Here is a 21,262-nt window from a genome sequence, read left to right as displayed (position 1 = left end):
TTTGGAATTTTGAATGCAGTTTTATACATACTGAGTTTAATTCCTTGTCAGACTCCCTGGTGGAAATGCTACTAAAAAGTTTGGTTACTTAACAGATACCGAATTTGTTCTGTGGTAAGTTGTATTAATCAGAGCCAAGATAGGAAACATTTAACTGAGTTTATTCTCCTCATTTTTTTTTTCTTTTTAACCTATGGCCAGGATTTTAGAAATTATTACCTTTATAATAAATCTCCTTTTTTGTAAACATGTCCACTTCAAAGATTGCTGTAAATTGCTTGTATTTTATATTTTAAACATCTTTATTCCTGTCATTTTTCCTTATAGTTTACTTTTTTTTTTTTTAAAGATCTGGATTTCTTAATTTTAGATGATTCTTCTTTCACTTTCTCCATATTATAATGCAAGTTTTAATCTTCTGTTATACATCCCAGGGAGATAATCTTTTAAAACTCTTGTCTTTCCTATTTTGTTCTTTCTTCAGTTTTCATATTTGAAAGTAAAAGTGTAAGTAGCTTGGGTTTCTATTAATTGAAATTCAAGTATCTTCAATCCTCTCCCTTTACTAACAAATAATATATATTCATCCTAAAAAAATTAGGTCTAAATAATAAATAAAATGTAAATCACCCAAACACTATTGAGATTATTATATTTTGGTGTATATATTTCTTAAGACTTCACAGGTTTTCTGCAGATATTGAGTCTTACCATTTATACCATTTTGAAAATTGATTCTTTCATTTAGCATTTATATTTTTCCCAGTATTTATTATTTTAAACATTAAGAAATTCACAGATATAGAGAACAAATTAGTGGTAACCAATGGGGGAGATAAACAAACTAGTGGTTACAGGGTGCAATATAGGGATAGAGGAGTGGGAGGTACAAATTATTGGGTGTAAGATAGGCTCAAGGATGTATGGAAAAACACAGAATGTAGCCAATATTTTGTAATAACTAAGTGGAAAGTAACCTTTAAAATTGTATAAAAATTAAAAAATAAATCTCTAGAAGGGTAATATGTCAAAAGGCCTGTGTTTATATAATAATAATATTTTCCAGTTACTTAAATCCTTGTCACTTTTTCTCTCTCCCCTAGAGAATTTGTTTTTTGTTTCTCTCTTGCATTTACTTACATACCCTCTCTCATACAGTAAACACACTCACACACGCACGCACATTGACATTTATTTTTTAGAGAGGAAGACATCTTCATCATGAGGTTGACTACTTAAATGTGAACTTTGTCAGTTCGATTCGATTTACTTCTTCATAAGACATTTGTTGAACACTGTGTGCTATGCCCTGGGTTACAGAGAATGAAGACAGAGCCCTGTTCTTGGGGAACTCAGTCCAGTGGGGAAGGTAGATAGGATAACCCACAATGTAAATTCATTTGTGAATTAGTGGAGACATGCATGATGGGAGCATAGGGTGACTTTTCTAAAACATTCTGTAGAGAATCAGGGAGGGCTTTCTAGCTTGAGCTGAGAATGAGTTGAACCTTAGTAACGTTAAGTTAGACAAATAAGGAGTAGTCCAACATGGGCACAGAACGTGCAGTGATAAGAGCAGCATGTTAGAGTATCTCACAAAAAATACTGGTAGTTTGATATGATGGGAGCTTAGGGAAGTAGTGGGAGAACAGGTTGGAAAAGAGGCAGAGACCAAGTTCTGAAGGGATGTTTATGCCTTGCTAACAAAACTACACACTTTGGGGGAAGGGTGGAAGGGGGTCCATTCACTTAGCTAGAAAAGCATAGTCAGTCTGGGTAGAATATGTTTGGAACAAATGAGGACCCATCATTGTGACGTCCAGAGACATGTCCATTAAGTAAGTGAACTAGGGAGCTATTTAAGATTTTTAATCAGAAGAATAACATGATGTGATTTTCTTTTAGAAAGTTATTTAGGTAAGATTATGAAAGGATATGTTTTCTAGAAAAATGAAGATAATATCACTAGTTTGGGAACTATGTTGATCCAATCTAGGTGAGAACTGATGAGGGCCTAAACTGAGGGTGAAATTAGGAATCCTTGTTATATGCTATACTTAATTAAATCATCTCATATATTTTTTTTTTGTGCCTATACTGTACTTAGTTCTTGGGATAAAAAAGATGAATAAAATGGGCTTCCTGATTTGAATGACTTACTGTTTAGTGGGGGTGCAACAGATTTGTAAAGAGAGAAATTACCATGTAATGTGAAAAGGGTTATTGACGTAAATGTATTATGAGAACATAGCGAATTGAGTGATTATTAATTTCACATTGGGAGGTAACATTGAATGGAATACTGAAGGAGTTCTGTAAAATTCTTTTTTTTCCCTATGTGTCTGCAACTTTAAAGCATATTATAGTGTGTTTTATGCTGTATATCTACCTGTTTATTGAACTTCTTTTGTTCCTTTCAAAAAGCAATTCCATGATGCCAAAAGTCAGTGGAAAGGCCATTACCATAAAGTACCCATTCTGGGTAAAAAGTATTAGATAATTTGATTCTTCTCTAGAAAGTACGTTCTGTGTGAGGCTAGGCACTACCTGTTGCCTGTCTGTTTCTCTATCTCTTCTCTTTGTTTTTCTAAACTGTATCTTAATTTATGTATTAGGACAATAGCAACTTTGAGGCTATCTTCAAGAAAGAATGCAATATTTCATTATGTGTCAGTTCTCAAAGATAAGAATAGGAGTCTTATGGACTGACCCCCCCCCCCATACTCCTTTATTTTCTTTCTTCGTATAAATCCCACTAAAATGATCAGAAAAAACAGTGGAAGAGGAGATAAGAGTGGGTGAGAAATTTCAACCAATGGAAATAGTAAAGAAAGATTTTAGAATGAAGAAGCTATAAATTACTTGCCTGCAGAGGGAGATGTGATTAAAAACAACTCTGTACTCCCACAGAACCTTAGAAAGACTTGTGATGTGAAGGCTCTAAGGATCTCTAAAGGCTTAGGTGAGGTGTGGTGTTGAAAACAAATTGGTTGGAAGTCTGTGCAATGAGTGGTTAGTTTTATAGGTATTCTACCTAATTTTAAGTAGTTAAGTAACTTTCCTCCTTGTCCCCAGGAGACTAAAGTTTATTGTCTGGAAGAATTGAATTATGAAAGCCTTGAATTTAGGGATTCCAGCAAATCAGAAGGTGATGGTGAGGTACCGGATTGATGGTAGATTAACTAAGAAAAATATAGTGTGAAGTTGTAAATATAAAGTTGAGAGGAGTCACCATCTTGTGTGATTTTCCTTTAGCCACATGTAAGCACTTAAGCTACTTAGGGGAATGTATGGCATATGTAGACAGTTAGATATAATCAGGCTTGAGGCTTTGCCAGTTGAGACTAGAAACTCAAAGTTATCTGATTACAGAAGAAGAACCTATGATGTTTGAGACAGTTACATAATAATATTAAACTTCCCTCACACATTAAAATAGACACCACACACACAGGATTTTACTTTGAATCTATAGTTAATTTTATTTGTTTAAAAAAATTTTTTATTTGTTTACAAAAATTCAATTAGTTACATATTAGTTACTTACTTTTGCCTCATCCTCATGCTGACCTTTGATCTTCTACCACATACAGCCCTTTCATGTGATATGATTTTAATCCTTTATCTAATAGATTTAAGTCTATTTCTTAGCATTGACAGCTCTTCGCACTCAGAGTATATAGCATGTACATGTTTTTTCAAGTTCTCAAGATAGGAAAATCTTTTATCAGTGATTTTCATTCTATGTTTTTTGTTGTTTTCTGGAAACTTGAATTTCCAGCCTTTTAGAATAATCTTTTACTTATTTGTTTATTTTTTAGTAATCACATCAGTTTCACATCAGATAACAGAATTAAATTTGTTGTAATGTCAGGAAAATTTCTTTTAGTTCCTCAGTTTATCTTTAAAATTAAGTTATGTTCATTAGATCATCTTTAAGATACTTTCCTGTTTTGAAAATGCTATGAATTATAGGTTAGATATTTTATACAGATGATAAGAAATTTTAGTTTTATTCTAATTAGTTGCAACTAGTAATCTATTGCTTCTAAGTAGTGGAGGTCTGGAATCATAAGGGATTCCATTTAGAGGAAAAAATTGTTTTCCAACTGAAAAAAAAATCTCAGCAGGAAGCTTTTGAATCTCATTTTAAGAATTCTGTATGTATTAAAAAATCACTCTAACAGAGGACATTCTTCTGAAGCAGCAGTTTTGTTAGCTTTGGATTCTTGGCGGGGGTATTGAAATATAAATAAGTGGTATTTTTATGAATTAACATAGTTAAAGTCATTGGGTAGAAAATGCCTACCTTTGATCTTTTGCTTTGTATTATCCATTGAAAATAAGAAGTGTGCAGTGTAACAGTTCTTAACTGTTCATTGAAATGTTTACCTTTTGGCCTTCTTTGACAATGTAATGTGTCTGTTGCTGCATTCCATGCTGGCCAGGTCTTTGAATCTGAAGATGTAATTGTAATTTATCGTTTAAGCCCGTTGCTTTTATTTGTCTGGCTATGATAGGTTTATATGAAGAAAATCAGGACTTACTGCTTTAGCATATCTAATGAGCAATGTGTTTTTTCTTTAGGATCAAATAGAGCATACTGAATCAGCAGGACTGGCTCGTGGTGCAGCAAGCATCATGAGTAAGCACAGAGAAGTCTGTTCCTTATCACATGTGTAAGGGGAAAAAGGTAGGAAAACCAATGTTCTTATTTCTCTTAAGAGAGATTGAACTTCAGAAAACAAGTAGACCTATAGAAGATAATGCTCATGTATATATTTGATGCTTGCTTCATTTATAACATTGCCTCTTAAATCAGGAGTATAGTTTAACAAAAAAAGATTTGACTTAAGTCCAGAGCAAAATGATATTTTTAAATTACCTATTGAGTTATGTCAAAATGCTAATTTCTCTACCAGTACTTGGCTTCTCCCTTTTAGAGTCAACTTCTGCCTTGAGCATAGAAAGGTAATTTCAGAATGAAAAAGAACATGGACTTGAGCAATATTGTTAAGAGAAAATAGTGCTATATCTACCCAATTAATGCCATTTATAGTTCTTGGTCAATCACGCAAGAGATAAACAATTAAAGCAGATTTTGGGGTGGGGAGTGAGTTAGAAATACAGATTTAATTACATTGTTTTATTTTGTATTTTTAGTCTAGTTATGAAGAACAGTAATTTCCAGCAGAAAATTGGAAGTATTTTATTAATTCTTATAGAACAGGAATCATTAATCATTGGCTTTTTCCTGACTAGGATTCATCTTTGCTTTCTTTCAAGTCCAAATCAGTGGTGGGAGTGGAAGGTGTGTGGGTGAGATTGGTTTCAGAAATTAATTAAGCCATTCACTAATGGAGTGTTGCATTTTCTGGCTGAATTCTCTGATTTTCCATGCAAACTTCAAAGATAAAGGCTTGGGTCTGACAGTGTATGGCAGGAGACTGAGTTCCTAAGGCATTTATTAGCAATAGTACCTTCCTCACCAAAACTTCCAGGTCTGCAGTTGGCAAGGTCTTTGTTTCTTTCTTTCTTTCTTTCTTTTTTTTGTTTAACTTTTTTTTTATTGAGTTATAGTCGTTTTACAATGCTGTGTCAAATTCCAGTGTAGAGCACAATTTTTCAGTTATACATGAACATATATATACTCATTGTCACATTTTTTTTTGCTATGAGCTACCATAAGATCTTGTATGTATTTCCCTGTGCTATACAGTATAATCTTGTTTATCTATTCTACATTTTGAAATTTCAGTCTGTCCCTTCCCACTCCCCGCCCCCTTGGCAACCGCAAGTTTGTATTCTATGTCTATGAGTCTGTTTCTGTTTTGTACTTAGGTTTTGTTTTGTTTTTGTTTTTGTTTTTTTAGATTCCACATATGAGTCATCTCATATGGTATTTTTCTTTCTCTTTCTGGCAGGCAAGGTATTTCTTGTCCTCTAACTTTCTCACTTGTGAGCGTGAGAAAAGAGTGCCCTTCTCTGCCTTCACCTGGCAAAATCTTATTCTTCAGGCATCTCCTCTTTAGGAAGTTTTCAGCCCACTGCAAAGACTATTGATAATAATAACTAATAATTTATCAACAATAATAAAATTTTGGAATATTTGTTACATTAGCCCACACTACCCCAAATAACATACCCTTGCCTCAGTCTGATTTGGATTCACCTCTTCTTTGGCTTCATAGTACCCAGTGCATATATCAATTAGTACATACCACGATATTTAATATTTTAAGTTTACTCATCCATTTCCTATGAAATATTGGTCACCTTAGGCCAAGGACTTTGTCTTATTTGTCATTGTAACCTGATGACTAAGACAGTGCCTGGTATATAGTAGATGCTCAGTAGTGTTTAATGCATGAATGTACACATGTTCATTGTGATTGGTATACGGCATATAGAAGTAACAGAGAAGGTGACATAGGAGCAGTCAGATAAGTGCTGTAGAAGTGGAACCCCTAAGACTAAGATTCAAGAGAGTGTCCATTGGGATTTGCAGTACTAACTACTATATATAAAATAGATAAAAACAAGATCCTACTGTATAGTACAGGGAACCATATTCAGTACTTTGTAAAAGTCTATAATGAAAAGGAATATATATATATATATAAATAATATGTATACACAACTGAATCACTCTGCTCTGCACTGGAAATTACATGAGTCTTCTCTGGATCCTAAGAGAAGATCTACATATACTGACATTTGGCAGTCTCCCAATGAAATAGCTGTGTTCCCACACAATCACCATGTAGTGGAAGCCTCCCAGTTGAGAAGCCACACATGCAGAGCTTACGATTGACTTTTAGTACTTCATTTGTTCAATGTTAGGCATTTGGGGAAAGCTTCCATGTGAAAGACAGAGACCAAAACACAGAAGAGGAACTTGGAGGAAGTAATTTTGGAAGCAGAAGGAGGGCTGGGGGAAAAAAAATGCCAAACCATACTGTAGGTAATTACATCGGAGAGGTGAGAAATTATATTCATGAAATATGATCAAGATGTCATAAAAATGATCAGAAAAAGAAAGTGCTCTGGAAATTAAAAATATGATAGGCAGTTTTGGTGCATTCAAAAAATTTTTTTAAACTACCTCAAATTTATAGAAAATTTGCAAGTATAGTATAAAACTTTTTTCTCTGAACCATTGGAGAGTAAGTTGCTAGCTGCATGCTCCACCACCAAACAAGAACATATCTCCTACATAACCACAGTACAACCATCAAATCAGGGAATTAACATTGATGTATTACCACTATCTAATTCTCAGACCTTATTCAGAGTTTGCCAGTTGTACTAATAATGTCCTTTATAGCAAGAGGATTGAATTTAGAATCACATGTTGTGTTTAGTTTTCATGTATCTGTAGTCTGCTTCTGTCTGGAACAGTTCTGCACTCTGACTTTGTTTTAAAAACATTAATTAATTAATCTATCTATTTATCTATCTATTTATTTTAAACAGTGCTGCTATGAACATTGGTGTGCATGTATCTTTTTGAATTAGAGTTTTCTCTGGATATTTGCCCAGGAGTGGGATTGCTAGATCATATGACAACTCTATTTTTAGTTTTTAAAGGAAACTCCATACTGTTTTTCATAGAGCTGCACCAATTTACTTTCCCAGCAACAGTGTAGAAGTCTCTCCTTTTCTCCATACCCTCTCTAGCATTTATTATTTGTAGACTTTTTGATAATGTTTTGCCCAGTTTTTAATTTTTTTTATATTGAGTTGTATGAGCTATTTATATATTATGGATATTAACCCCATATTGGACATATCATTTGCAAATGTGGAAATTTTAACAGTATTAATTCCTCAGCCCATGAACACAGGTTATCTTTCCAGTTCTTTGTATCATCTTCAATTTCCTTCATCAGTATTTTATACTTTTCAAAGTATAGGTCTTTTATGCCTTGGTTAGGTTTATTCCTGGGTATTTTATTCTTTGTATGTGAGTTTAAACAAGATTGTTTTCCTGCTTTTTCTTTCTGATAGTAGTATGTAGAAAAGCAGCAGATTTCTGTGTATTAATCTTATATCCTGCAACTTTACTAAATTCATTTGTTAGTTCTAATAGTTTTTTTGATGAAGATTTTAGGGTTTTCTATATATACTATCATGTCATCTGCAAATAGTGACAGTTTTACTTCTTCCCTTCCAATTTGGATGCCTTTTATTTTTCTTGTCTGATTGCTATGGCTAGGATTTCTTACTATTTTAAATAGAAGTGGGAGAGTGGGCACCTTTGTCCTGTTCCTGATTTTAGAGGAAAGAATTTCAGTTTTTTATCATTGATACGATGTTAGCTGTGGGTTTGTCATAAATGGCCTTTATTATGTTGAGATATATTTCCTCTATACCAGCTTTGATGGGAGTTTTTATCATGAATGGGTGTTCAACTTTGTCAGGTGTTTTTTCTGCATCTCTTGAGATGATCTTGTGATTTTTTTTCCCTTCCTTTTGTTAATGTGGTGTATTACATTGATTGATTTGTGAATGTTGAACCATCCTTACATCCCTGCAATAAATCCCACTTGATGATGGTGTATGATCCTTTTTATATATTGTTCAATTTGGTTTGCTAATATTTTATTGAGGATTTTCGCATCTGTGTTTATCAGAGATACTGGCCTGTAATTTTCTTTTTCTGTAGTGTCTTTGGTTTTGGTATCAGGGATAAATTGGGAGTATGGGATAAACAGATGCACACTGCCATATATAAAAGATAAACAGCAAGTTCCTACTGTATGGCACAGGGAGCTATATTCAATATCTTGTAATAATGTGTAATGGAAAAGAGTTGAAAATAAAGAATTTAGATACACACACATATGTGTAACTGAATCACTTTGCTGTACACCTGAAACTAACACAATGCTGTGAATCAGCTGTACTTAAATAAATTTTTTTTAAAAATAAAAAAGGTAATTATTGATAAGTATATACTTCTTGCCATTATATTGCTCATTTTCTGGTTATTATAGTTCTTCTCAGTTCATTTTTTCTTTTTTTAGTTTCTTCCCTTGTGGTTTGATGATTATTTCTTTAATGATATGCTTGTGTTCCTTCTGTTTAGTTTTTGTGTATCTATTGTACGTTTTTGACTTGTTACCATGGAGTTCATATATGTTGACCTTAACTATATCTACTTGCTTTAAACTGGTAAGTTCAAACACCTGCTAAAAGATATACATTTTTTTTCTCCCCTCCCTGACATTTTTTGGTTTTGAGTCATGTTGTTCTTCTTCATGTTTATCCCTTAACTGCTATTGTAGTTATACTTGCTTTTACAAATTTTGTCTTTTAATCTTCATGCATGCTTATGTAAATGGCTCATCCTCAGTTCCTACTACGTATTTGCCTTTCCTAGTGGGATTTTCCTTTTCCTGGAGATTGTTTCTTTTCCACTTATAGAAGACCCTTTCACATTTCTTTTAGGGTAGGTTTAATATTGATGAATTCTTTTAGTTGTTGCTTTTCTGAGAAATTCTTTATCTCGTCTATTCTGAGAATAATATTTCTGGGTAAAGTGTCTTTGGCTGCAGTGTTAGGGCACTCTACCCAGAAAGCACCTTTCAGTGCTTTGAATGTATCATACTTCTGGCCTGCAAAGTTTCTGCAGAAAAATCGCTGATAGCCCTAAAAGGGCTTTGTATGTGACTTTTTTTCTCTTGCTGCCATTAGAGTTCTCTCTCTAACTTTTGCTATTTTAATTATGGTATGTCTTTTTGTTTGTTTGTTTGGGTTCATCTTATTGAGACCCTCTGTGCTTCCTGCATGTGGATATCTGTTTCCTTCTTCAGGTTTGGGAGTTTTTCATCCATTATTTCATCAGATACATTTTTGATCACCTTCTCTTTCTCTTCTCCTTCTGGGACTCTTATAAATATGTGAATGTTGTTATGCTGAATGTTATCCCAGAAATCTCTTCAACTGTTCTCATTTTTCTTTTTTTCATTTGATTTCCTTTTTGCTTTTCTCACTGAGCAATTTCCATTCTATCTTCCAGGTCACTTATACTTTCTTCTCTATCACTTGGTCTGTTGATCATTCCTTCTAGTGTGTAGTTTATTTCAGTTATTTAACTCTTTATTTCTGATTGGGTCTTTTTTATATTTCTAGTTTCTTATTAAAATTCTCACTGTGTTCATCTGTTCTTTTCCCTAATTCAGTAAACATTTTTATTATCAATGGTTTGAATTCTTTATCTGGTAAATTGTTTATTTCTGTTTCATTACTTATTTTTTCATTGGTTTTATCTTGACCTTTCAGTTGAGGCCAGTTCCTTTGCCTTTTCATTTTGCTTTATTTATTTATTTATTTATTTATTTATTTATTTATTTATTTATTTATTTATTTTTGCTTCTATGAATAGAGGTGAAGCAGTTATGTGTTGCAGTCTTAAAAGGGTGTCTTTATGTGGGAGTGTCCCTCTACAGTCTGCGTGTGCCCAGTGCTTTTGGTGGAAGAGCAGAAGTTGACGTGGACACAAGTCCAGCTATCTCCTTGGTAGGGTGTGGGGCAGGAGATGGAGGGGCTAGAACTGGGGCCAGGTGTGAAGTGGGACTTCCCCTCTGCTCGATGACTGTCACTGCCCTCTTGGGGTGGGGATCTGATCCAAAGTTGCTGAAGCAGAAGCCCTATGGGTTGTGCCTATGCTAGCTCTGTTCCCTGTAAGTGTGTGCTTTTCCCTCTCCCAGCAGTGGCACCCTTGCTCCCATACTGGGATAGTGCTGAAGCAAGTGGGAACTGTGTCAGCCACAGATGGAGGTCCAAGCTGTCTCCGATGGGCTCCCTGTGCAGGTGCCATTAATTGTTTTCCTTGCTCTGCTCAGAAGCAACCTTGGGTTCCAAGTTCCTTTTGTCCTTTACAGCCAGTCACTTCCTTCAGCCTCTACTTTCCCTGCCCTGCTGTGGAGCCACACCACAGGGCAGTTGGGGCCTGCATGGACTCTTGGTTATATCCGGGCATGAGCTGTGGTCGAGAGGTCGCTGTCAGAGTTCTGGGCTGCTTCTCATGTGCTCCCAGAGTACACACCAACAATAGCTGCCACTGCCCCACTCAGGCTTGATCCTGGGACCAGGTCAACTCTGAGTCCCAGGGCGGACTTTTCTTCCTGGTTGTGGCAGCCCCAGATCTAGTGCCTTGTTGAGACGTGAAATAAGTGCTGGAGCATTCTCTTGGCCCAGGCTGGGTGTGCACCAAGGTGGTTTCGGGAAACCATCCAGTGTCCCATGCAGTTTCAGTCTGCCCTCTCCCCCTGTTTCTGTGGTAAGCATGTTTCTCATGAAAGGAGTTCAGGCTTCCCACAGCCCTCCTATTAGTCCCACAGGCCCTCCCACCAGCTAAGGAGACTTGTCTTCATGGTATCGAATGCCAGGGCTGGTGCATCTCAAACTGCTCACTCCCCAGGGAGGATCTCTGAGCCCATGTAATTCTCCTCCTCTTCTGAGTCTGTCCCCTCCCTCACACAGGTCCTGGCCTGATCACTTCTCTTCCCTTCTGTGATTCCATGTGGATCTTTCTTAACAGCCTTGGTTGTACAAGAGTCTGTCTGCCAGTCTCATTAGTTTTCAGTGAGAATTGTTCCACATATAGATGTATTTTTGATGTGTTTGTTGGGGGAGGTGAACTGCACTGTCCTCCTACTTCACCATCTTAATCTCTCTTCAGTAAACTTTATTTTTTTACAGCAGTTTTAGGTTCACAGAAAAATTGAGCAGAAAGTACAGGGAGTTCCCATTTCTTCCTGTCCCATGCCATCCTCCCACTGCCTCCCCCAGTATGGACATCGCTGTGTCCCATTGCAATCTGTCAGGGAGCATGGATTCTTGCCTGTCTCTTTACTGTTGATGTTCACTTTGATCACTTGCGTAAGGTGGCATCTGCCAGGCTTTGTCTCTGAATTGACTTTTTTTTTTGTAATTAGCAAAGTACTTTTGTGGAGAGGAACTTCAAAACTAAGTAAATATCCCATTCCTTGTCACACTTGGAACTCATTTACTTATGTTTTAAAGATTCATGGCTTTCTTTTTTGTCAGTGGGTTATAATATTGCTACCATTATTTATTTTGATGCTCTGTTTGTCTCTGATTTGGTCTGTGGAAGCTCTTTCAAGCTGGTTTCTATGTTCTTTTGACATGTCTCCATCATTCTTGGGTATTTCCTTAGTTTCTCGCACACAAGATATTCAAGGCTCTTTTTAAAAATGGAAATATAATTCACATACCAAAAAATTTACCCTTTTAAAGTGTATGTGTGTATATATATGTATGTGTGTGTGTGTGTATATATATATATATGTATATACACACACCAGTGGTTTTTATATATTTACAGAGTTGTGCAGTCATCACTATCTAATTTCACATTTTTATCACCCCAAACAGAAATCTTGTATCTATCAACAGTCACTCCCCATTTCCCTCCAATTCCTCCCAACTGTTAGTAACTCATTAATTTACTTTCTGTTTCTATGCCTATTCTGGGCATTTCATATAAATAGAATCATGTGATCTGTAGTTTTTTGTGTCTGCTGCTTTCAGTTATCATAGTATTTCCAAGATTCATCCATATTGTAGCATATAGCAGTATTTCATTTTAATTACCATATTTTATCAATATAGCATACTACATTTTGTTTATCCATTTATCAGTTGATAGATATTTGGGTTGTTTGTGCCTCTTGGCTATTACGAATAATGCTTCCATGAGCATTCAAGGATAAGTTTTTGTTTGAATATATGCTTTCATTTCTCTTGGGTATAAACCTAGGAGTGGAATAGCTATGCCATGTAGTAACTCTGTTTTAACTTTTTGAGGAACTGCCAAACTATTTTCTAAAGTTGCTACACCATTTTACTTTCCCCCCAGCAATGTGTGAGGCTTCTTATTTCTCTGCATCCTCTTCAAAGCTCTTATATTTTTTCTATTCCAGCTCTGGAATCAGCCATTTCTCCATGGAGCCCTGGTTCTTTTCAGTGAAGAATATTTAAAAATCAAATCTGGTGCTAGGTATACTCATTGCTACATGGAATTGAGGTAGCGATTTGCTGCTCCAAGATTCTTTGTGGGTGGTACTAGAGAATATATGTGTATAAACACACACACACACACACACACACACACTTACATCTATGTTTATCACTATAAGTATGTTTATTGAACACATAAGTATGTTTATTGCTATAAGTATGTTTATTGAAGTCCGTGAGCTCAAACTGGTACCTCAAATTCCCAACCAATACTGCAAGGCTCTTTCTAGTTTTCTCTTTTTCCACATTTTAACCCTCTTCTCTAACAGTGAGAAACCTTGCTCCCATTGCCCTTCATGTAGTTACTTATTTGATCCATCTTGCTACATGTGACCTATCTCCTGTCACTGTCTTCTTCCCTTGTTCCTTACCAGCGCAGGCTCTGGCCTGCCACTCTTAAATCTCTTCCTCATCCCTCCTGCACATGGACCCTTCTCACCCACTTGTGCTCTGACTCTCCCTGCCAGACCATCACCTTCATGTGGATGCCTTCCTCACTTCCCTTGGGCACGAACACCCCATGCTGGAGTGTCCTATATGGACAATTTTCTTCCCTCTGGGGCTCTGACACATTATGCTCGGCCACCCCCACACAAGGTTGTCTGCTTCACGGCACTTGGACTCTGATGCCGACTCCTCTGTTACACCAATGCCCTCTTATCCTGCTCCCTGTTTATTCAATTTTTAATAACTTTTACCTTTTATTTTTATTGTTTCAACTTTTTGAGGTAATTATAGATTCACAGGTAGTTGCAAAAATAGTGTAGAGAGTTTCTGTGTACCCTTTATTTACAGTTTTTCTCATTGGTTACATCTTACATAACTAGAGAATATACAAAAACCAGAAAATTACTTTTATTTGCCCATGTATTGATAGATATTTGGGTTGTTTCCACCTTTTGGCTGTTGTAAATAAAGCTGCTGTGAGCATGTGTGTATAGTTGTTTCCTGTTTATCACATATAGATCTGTGTAACCACCATTGCAGTTTAAGGTACCATACAAGTCTGTCACCACAGAGGTCTCCCTTGTGCCACTCTTTCATAGTCACAGGCATTCTACTCTCCCTACTGTGCCATGTTTAATGACTTTTTAAAATTAAAAACATTATTACAAGTCACAGGAAGAGCTGAGTAAACCAAGTTATGTTCATGAATGGGAAGACAGTATCATTAACAGTCCTGAGGGGCAGGCTAGGAACTCTCAGTTCTGAAGGTTGACTTTATTGGCACTGTATTCTGTCCTGAACCATTGCTGAGTCTTGGGGCCACCTGGCCTTATACAGAGAGCCCAGTCTGGCCCCCTGTCATCCAGAAACTTCTAGACGTTTACAGCCAGTGTATTCTCATCCTCCTTGCTAACTTTCAGATCCCAGGCCTGAAGGTTGCTGTCTAGTTTTGTTAACCCCTGTGGACTGCCAGCCGTCAGTTCTCACTAATTACTGTGGCTTGATTTCTTCATGGTTAATGGCATTTGTATATTTCCCTTCCTTGTTTATGAATTTGTATAAACTCTTTAAAAATAATTTATTTTTTCTATAATTTCTGTATTCAAAGTGAGGTTCCCAGCACCAGCTCGGTATACTTTTTTTTTCTTTTCTTTTGAAAATTTTCAAACCTCTAGAAAAGTTGAAAGAATAGTACAGTGAAGACCCTTATAGCCTTCACCAGATTCATCAATTTTTGCTGTTTTGCCTCTCTTTTGAACACTTCTCTCCTTCCAGCACTCATTCACTTACATTCACATACTTTTTTCTTTTTAATCATTTAAAAGTCAGTTGCAGATAACAGAAGACTTCTTCCCTAAATAGTTCAGCAGGCATCTCCTAAGAGTAAGGACATTCTTCTACAAAATCAAAATACCACTATCATAGCCAAGAAAATGATTATTCATTGTATCACCTAATGTATAGTCCAAATTCCCCTGATTGTCCCCTGAATGTCTTTTGTTGTTGTTGTGTATGTATAGATGTGTATTTTCTTGGTCTAGGATCCAGCTATAGTATTCATACATAGTATTTGGTTATTTAATCTCTTTAGTCTCCTTTAATTTAGAATCATCTTGTTTTTTATAATGCTGAATTTTTGGAAGAGTGCAGGATAGTTGTCTTATTGAATGCCTCACATCCTTGGTTTGTCTAATTGTTTCTTCCTGATTCAATTCAGATTAAACAATTTGGGGATAAATATCTTGTAAGTGATGTTTTAAACTTCTCATTGCATCACATCAGGAGGTGCCTAATGGTCGTTTGTTAAACTTTTGACTATACGAAGCTTGATCATTTGATTTAGGTAGTGACCACCATATCTTTTCACTGTACACATACATTTTCTCCTTTGGAATTAATAAATCATCTGTGGAATGGTATTTTGAGGCACTGTGAGAGTTTTTTTCCCCACTAACCATTTACCTGAAGGTTTTAGCATCCATTTTGGATGCTTACCTGAATCAATAATTGTAATTGGAGTTTAATACAACTTCTTGACCAGCTGTTAATACTGTTCTTTTATTCATTCCACAGGTGTTTATTGAATGGGCACCACATCAGGTTCTGTGGCTATCAGAGGGTGAACACAGTCTAGTGGGTGTCTTTGCAGCATCTACAGCCTGGTAGAAGAGATTGACAGTAATCAGACAATCACACCAGCAAATATATATTTATAGACTGTGATAATAATTATAAAGGGAAAAGTGGGGGTGCTGTGAGAGATTATAAGGGAAGATCACCTTTTCTAGGGTTTCAGGGAAGACTTCATGTGAAAATAATATTTGAGCTAAGAGCTGAAGGATGTAGAGTTATTTTGGCAAGGACGTGGGGTGTATTGGAGACAGGTAAAAGGTCTAGAAGAGGAAAAGAGCATGGTGCATTGAAGAAATGTATATTCAAGTAGTGTTCCAGCACCAAGCATAGGGTCTGCACGTAGTAGATGCTCAGTAAATATTAGTGGAAGGGAGGATGGGACTTAAAACTAGCCCTTGTAATCACTGTTGCTAGATTATTTATTTTACAATAAAAGGATCAAGGCCAAGGTTTAAAAACTTAAATAATTGCTTATGAAGTACTTACCATGTGCCAGGCAGTGTTTTAAATGTGTTACCCACGTTAATTTATTTACTCTTGAGGTACATACTCTTATTACTCAATTTTATATATGAAAATTAAGTCACAGGTAAATTGAATAACTTCCTCAAGCCATATAGTTAGGGAACTAGGATTAGACCTTGGATGGTCTAGTCCTAGAGTTTGTGTTCTTTTTCATTATGGTTAATAATGGATAATTGCTACCATTGGTTAAAGTATATATAATACCTTTCTCAGACTCTTATTCCAGGGCTTTCATAATATGATACCTGTCTACCTCTCCAGCTGTGTCCCCCTGTTAACCCATGTAAATAAATCCTTTTTCCAATTTCACAAATCCCTCAATAATTGCCCATTCCTAGATCACTCCTTGTGTGTCTCTACCTGTTTGAAATTTTACTTCTTCATCTTCCTATCTAGAATGTCTGTTAAAATTTTATCCATCCGTCCAGACCCAGCTTAAATCCATAAATAATGCCTTCCTTGACCACTCAGACTATGATCTGGTCCATTTGTTGAACTTTTGTAGTACTTACTCTGTAACACTTACCTCTTAATTTTGTCTGACAGATTAATCATTTAATACCTTGTGCCTCTTGTGCTGTGTTATTAAAATTATTTTTGTTATTTAAATTTTCTTATTTAGTATTGTTTACCGTTAAGTAAACGATAAGATTCTTGATATAAGGGATGATATCTGAGACTTGAATTGACCCCAATGCTCTGCATATAGTAGGTACACTATAAGTTGATCTGATTGTTTGATTACTAATATTTTACATATAATGATCATGAAGTGCTAAATATTGTAGGTGTATATTAAATGTGCTAGATTGTGTGTTGTGAGAAATTTCTTTCATGTTCTTAGCATTGGATGGCTTAAATATGCAGTATTTATAAAAATAAATGGCATATATATGAAAATGATTTTGAATTGTAAAGCATTGAACACAAAAAACAGATTTAAGAAAAACCATGCATAGATTATGTATCCTATTTGTCTACTCAAACTTAAATTACCCAATGGGAGCCAATCAATAAATAAAAGTTGATCATGGTGTTCATTCTGTAATATATAGAAATAGCAAATCACTATGTTGTACACTGGCAACTAACATAGTGGTGTAGGTCAGTTATAATTAAAAAACAAGCAAGAAGCAAACTCACAGAAAAAGAGATCAAGTGCAAGAGGTAGGGGGAGGGGGAATTGGATGAAGGTGGTCAAAAGATATAAACTTCAGTTTTAAGATAATCAGTACTAGGGTTGTAATGTACGTGATTAATATAATTAGCACTGCTGTTAATTATGTTTAAAAGTTGTTAAAGGAATAAATACTAAGAGTTTGCATCACAAGGAAAATAATTGTTTTATTTTGTATCTATATGAGATGATGTATGTTCATTAAACTCATTGTAGTAATCATTTCATGATATTTCAGATCATTATATTGTACACCTTAAACTTATACAGTTAGTTATAATTATGTTAGAAAGTCAATTATATATAAGGTCAGTTAAATTTATAATGTCAATTATATCTCAGTAAAACTGGAAGAAAAAAAAAACCCTTACGAATGTACACCTAAAAAAATATAACAGCATGTTTTAAATGGAAAAAAGTAAAATTATCTTTGTCCCACCAAAAAAAATTGACTACATGAATAATTATGGGAATATACTTGAATAAGTCATTTAAATCTCCCAAACTTGTTTTTATTGGTAAAATGAGAGAAATAATCTTTACGCTTCTATATACCCCAGAAGGAGAAACACTATACTTCAATAATAGAAAGAAGAAGAAACACTATAAGTCATAGAAAATCTACCACTTTTTATATTTGACTTAAAGTTTGTAGTAGCAAGATATTACATTGTTGATTTTCCCTCTTCTTTGTGGTTTCCTCACTTAGAGTTTTTGGGGGCATTGTAATCTTATCTCTCCTCTTATCTGCCTCCATACATGTCAGTGAGAAACCAAGCAAAATTTTCAGTCTTAAAAGAGAATTTTGAGAAATTAGGGTGATAGATAAGCATGGGGATCATCCTAATGAAGGGAAAACAATGGGATAACATTTATTTAACAACTGCTATGTGCTCTTGGCATTCTGTTAAGAAGTTGACACACGTAGTATATATACCCAGAAGATGCTTTTAGATTGATTAACACCAAGAAGAATTTAGAGATGGTACTTGAAGAGGTTTAAAAAGAATAACCAAGTCAGAGTCATCATTAGCATTTTGGAACTAATATCCCTCAATCCCATGCTTGCTTGAACTTTCTTATCAATTCCCATTTGAAAACAATTCTGTAAGCTTTCTTTTCTCATAGAAATGTAGTCTTCTTTCAACATCTGAAATTAATCTTTGAAGCATATCCTATTAAAATAACCACCAAGTCTGCCTTGTACAGTTACATTTTTATGATTGTTAACTTGCAGGTTTCTAGACTTTATTAGCATGAAGATTTTACAATATGTTCAGTGGGATAATAGGGTTTATAGCTTACCATGGTCTGAATAGATTTATGAGATTTTATCCTTGAATATGTAAAATTTATAAATTATGTATTTTTATTTGTAAATCTTTGTGTTTTTTCACTTTTTCCAAGTTTTATTGAGATATAATTGACTTAGGACATTGTGTTAGTTTAAGTTGCACAACATAATAATTTTATATATGGGTGTATTGTGAAATTATTACTACAGTAAGTTTAGTTAACATCCATCACGTCATAGCTTTTTTTCTTGTGATGAGAACTTTTTAAGATCAGCTCTCTTAGCAACTTTCAAATATATAATGCAGTGTTGTTAACTATACTTACCATGCTATACATTATATCCCCAGAAATTATTTATCTTAAAACTGGAAGTTTGTAACTTGTGACCACCTTCACTCATTTCCCTCATCCCCTACATCCTGCCTCTGACAACCACTAATCTGTTCTGTTTCTGTGAGTTTAGTTTTTTCAGAATCCACATAAAAGTGAGATCATCTGGTGTTTGTCTTTCTCTGTCTGACTTATTTCACTTAGCATAATGCCCTGAGGATCTATCCTGTTGTCAAAAATGACAGGATTTCCTTCCTTTTCATGGCTGAATAATATTCTATTTTACATACACATAGACACACCACATTTTCTGTATCCATTCATCTCTTGATGGCTACTTAGTTTGTTTCCATGTCTTAGCTATTGTAAATAATGCTGCAGTGAACATGGTGTGCAGATATCTCTTCCAGATAGTGATTTTGTTTCCTTTGAATATATACCCAGAGGTAGAAATGTTGGGTTATATGGTAGTTATATTTTTAATTTTTTAAGGAATCTCCATACTGTTTTTCCATAATGGCTCCTCAGTTTACATTCCCACTAACAGTGCACAAGGGTTCTGTTCTCTACACAGTCTTTCTACACCAACACTTGTTATTTGCTTTTTTTTTTTCTTCTGGTAATAGCCATCTGAGAGGTATGAGATGATACCACATTATGGTTTTGATTTGCATTTCCCTGATAATTAGTGATGTTAAGTGCCTTTTCATGTGCCTGTTGGCCATCTGTATGTCTTTGGAAAAATGTCTATTCAGATCCTCTGCCCATTTAAAAAATTTTTTTTTTGTTGTTGAGTTGTATGAATTCTTTGTATAGTTTGGATATTAACCCTTTGTTGGATATACTGTTGCAAATATCTTCTCCCATTCAATAAGCAGCCTTTTTTGTTTTACTGATAGTCTGCTGTGCTGTGCAAAAGCTTTTTAGTTTGATATAGTCCCATTTGTTTATTTTTGCTTTTGTTTCCCTTGTCTGAAGAGACACCAAAAAAAAATATTGCTAAGACCGATGTCAAAGAGCTTACTGTGTTTTCTTCTAGAAATTTTATGGTTTCATGTCTCACATTTAAGTCTTTTAATCCATTTGAGTTTATTTTTGTATGTGGTGTGAGAAAGTAGTCCAGTTTGATTTTTTTTTTCATGTAGCTGTCCAGTTTTCCCAACACCATTTATTGAAGAGGCTGTCTTTTCTGCATTCCCTTTGTCATAGATTAATTGCCCATACAAGTGTTTATTCATTTCTGGGCTCTCTATTCTTTATCATTGATCTATGTGTCTGTTTTTGTGCCGGTAGTATACTGTTTCTGTTTTTTTTTTTTTTAAATTGAAGTATAGTCAATTGCAATGTGTCAATCTCTGGCGTACAACACAATGTCCCAGTCATGCATATACATACATATGCTCATTTTCATATTTTTTTCCACTAAAGGTTATTACAAGATACTGAACATAGTTCCCTGTGCTATACAAATGAAACTTTTAAAAAAATATATTTTTATGTATAATGGCTAACAATTGTAAATTTCAAACTCCCAAATTTATCCCCTCCCACCCCCTTTCCCTGGTAACCATAAGATTGTTTACTAAGTCTGTGAGTCTGTTTCTGTCTTGTAGTACTATGCTGTTTTAATTACTGTAGCTTTGTAGCATAGTTTGGCATTGGAGAGTGTATTATGGGGTGATTTTTAATTACCAGTTCAATCACCTTATTAGTAATTGGCCTGTAGATTTTCTTGTTTTTTATGATTCAGTGTTCGTATGGGTGTATGTGTCTAGGAATTCACCTGTTTATTCTAGGTTGTACAATTTGTTAGCATATAATGGTTCATAGTAGTCTCTTATGATCCTTTGCATTTCTGTTGTATCAGTGATAATGTTTATAAATTATATTTTAATAATTGAAAGTATAATACAAATTTGATTTACTTTCTAGATTTAAACAAATCTCTTGAGTGGTGTTTTTTCACTGATGGAGAATTACTTCCAAGCAGAAGCTTACAACCTGGACAAGGTGTTAGATGAATTTGAAGAAAACGAAGGTGAGAATTTACTTTGGTCAATCTATTTGAATGTATTTATGATATGAAAATGTGAGGTTGTAAGAAGATGCAGTACTTACAGAAAGTCGTGTCTAATGACTTAATGATAATAATGTTATTTATTAATATCCAGAGGAAGAACTACCATTTTTAGCACTATGGGCCAGATACTATGCTAAATCATTCACATGGATTCTATCATTTAATCTTTAAAATAATCCAGTTAAAGTAAATCTTACCTACATTTTACAGAGGAGAATAGAGGC

General features: G+C 34.9%; 1 protein-coding gene across 4 annotated transcripts in view; it reads left to right on the top strand.

Annotated features, from left to right (window-relative positions):
• Positions 1–21,262, top strand: part of ZFYVE9 (zinc finger FYVE-type containing 9) — a 130,630-nt gene that overhangs the window by 34,322 nt on the left and 75,046 nt on the right. For 3 of the 4 annotated variants that reach the window (XR_012511281.1, XM_074376494.1, XM_010951795.3), the window contains exons 1-2: positions 4,588–4,693; positions 20,891–20,996. Coding sequence is in view for 3 of the 4 variants with exons in the window: in XM_074376494.1 (XP_074232595.1) it covers positions 20,927–20,996 (70 nt within the window). In the remaining variant the exon portion in view is untranslated. Of the gene's footprint in view, positions 1–4,587; positions 4,694–20,890; positions 20,997–21,262 lie in introns of those variants that run through there. The other variant, XM_074376493.1, reaches the window with a different exon arrangement.

The sequence above is a fragment of the Camelus bactrianus genome, chromosome 13, assembly GCF_048773025.1.
Source record: "Camelus bactrianus isolate YW-2024 breed Bactrian camel chromosome 13, ASM4877302v1, whole genome shotgun sequence".
Lineage (NCBI taxonomy): Eukaryota > Metazoa > Chordata > Mammalia > Artiodactyla > Camelidae > Camelus > Camelus bactrianus.
Note: the sequence above shows the minus strand (reverse complement) of the source record. Positions and strands in the feature narration are given on the sequence as shown.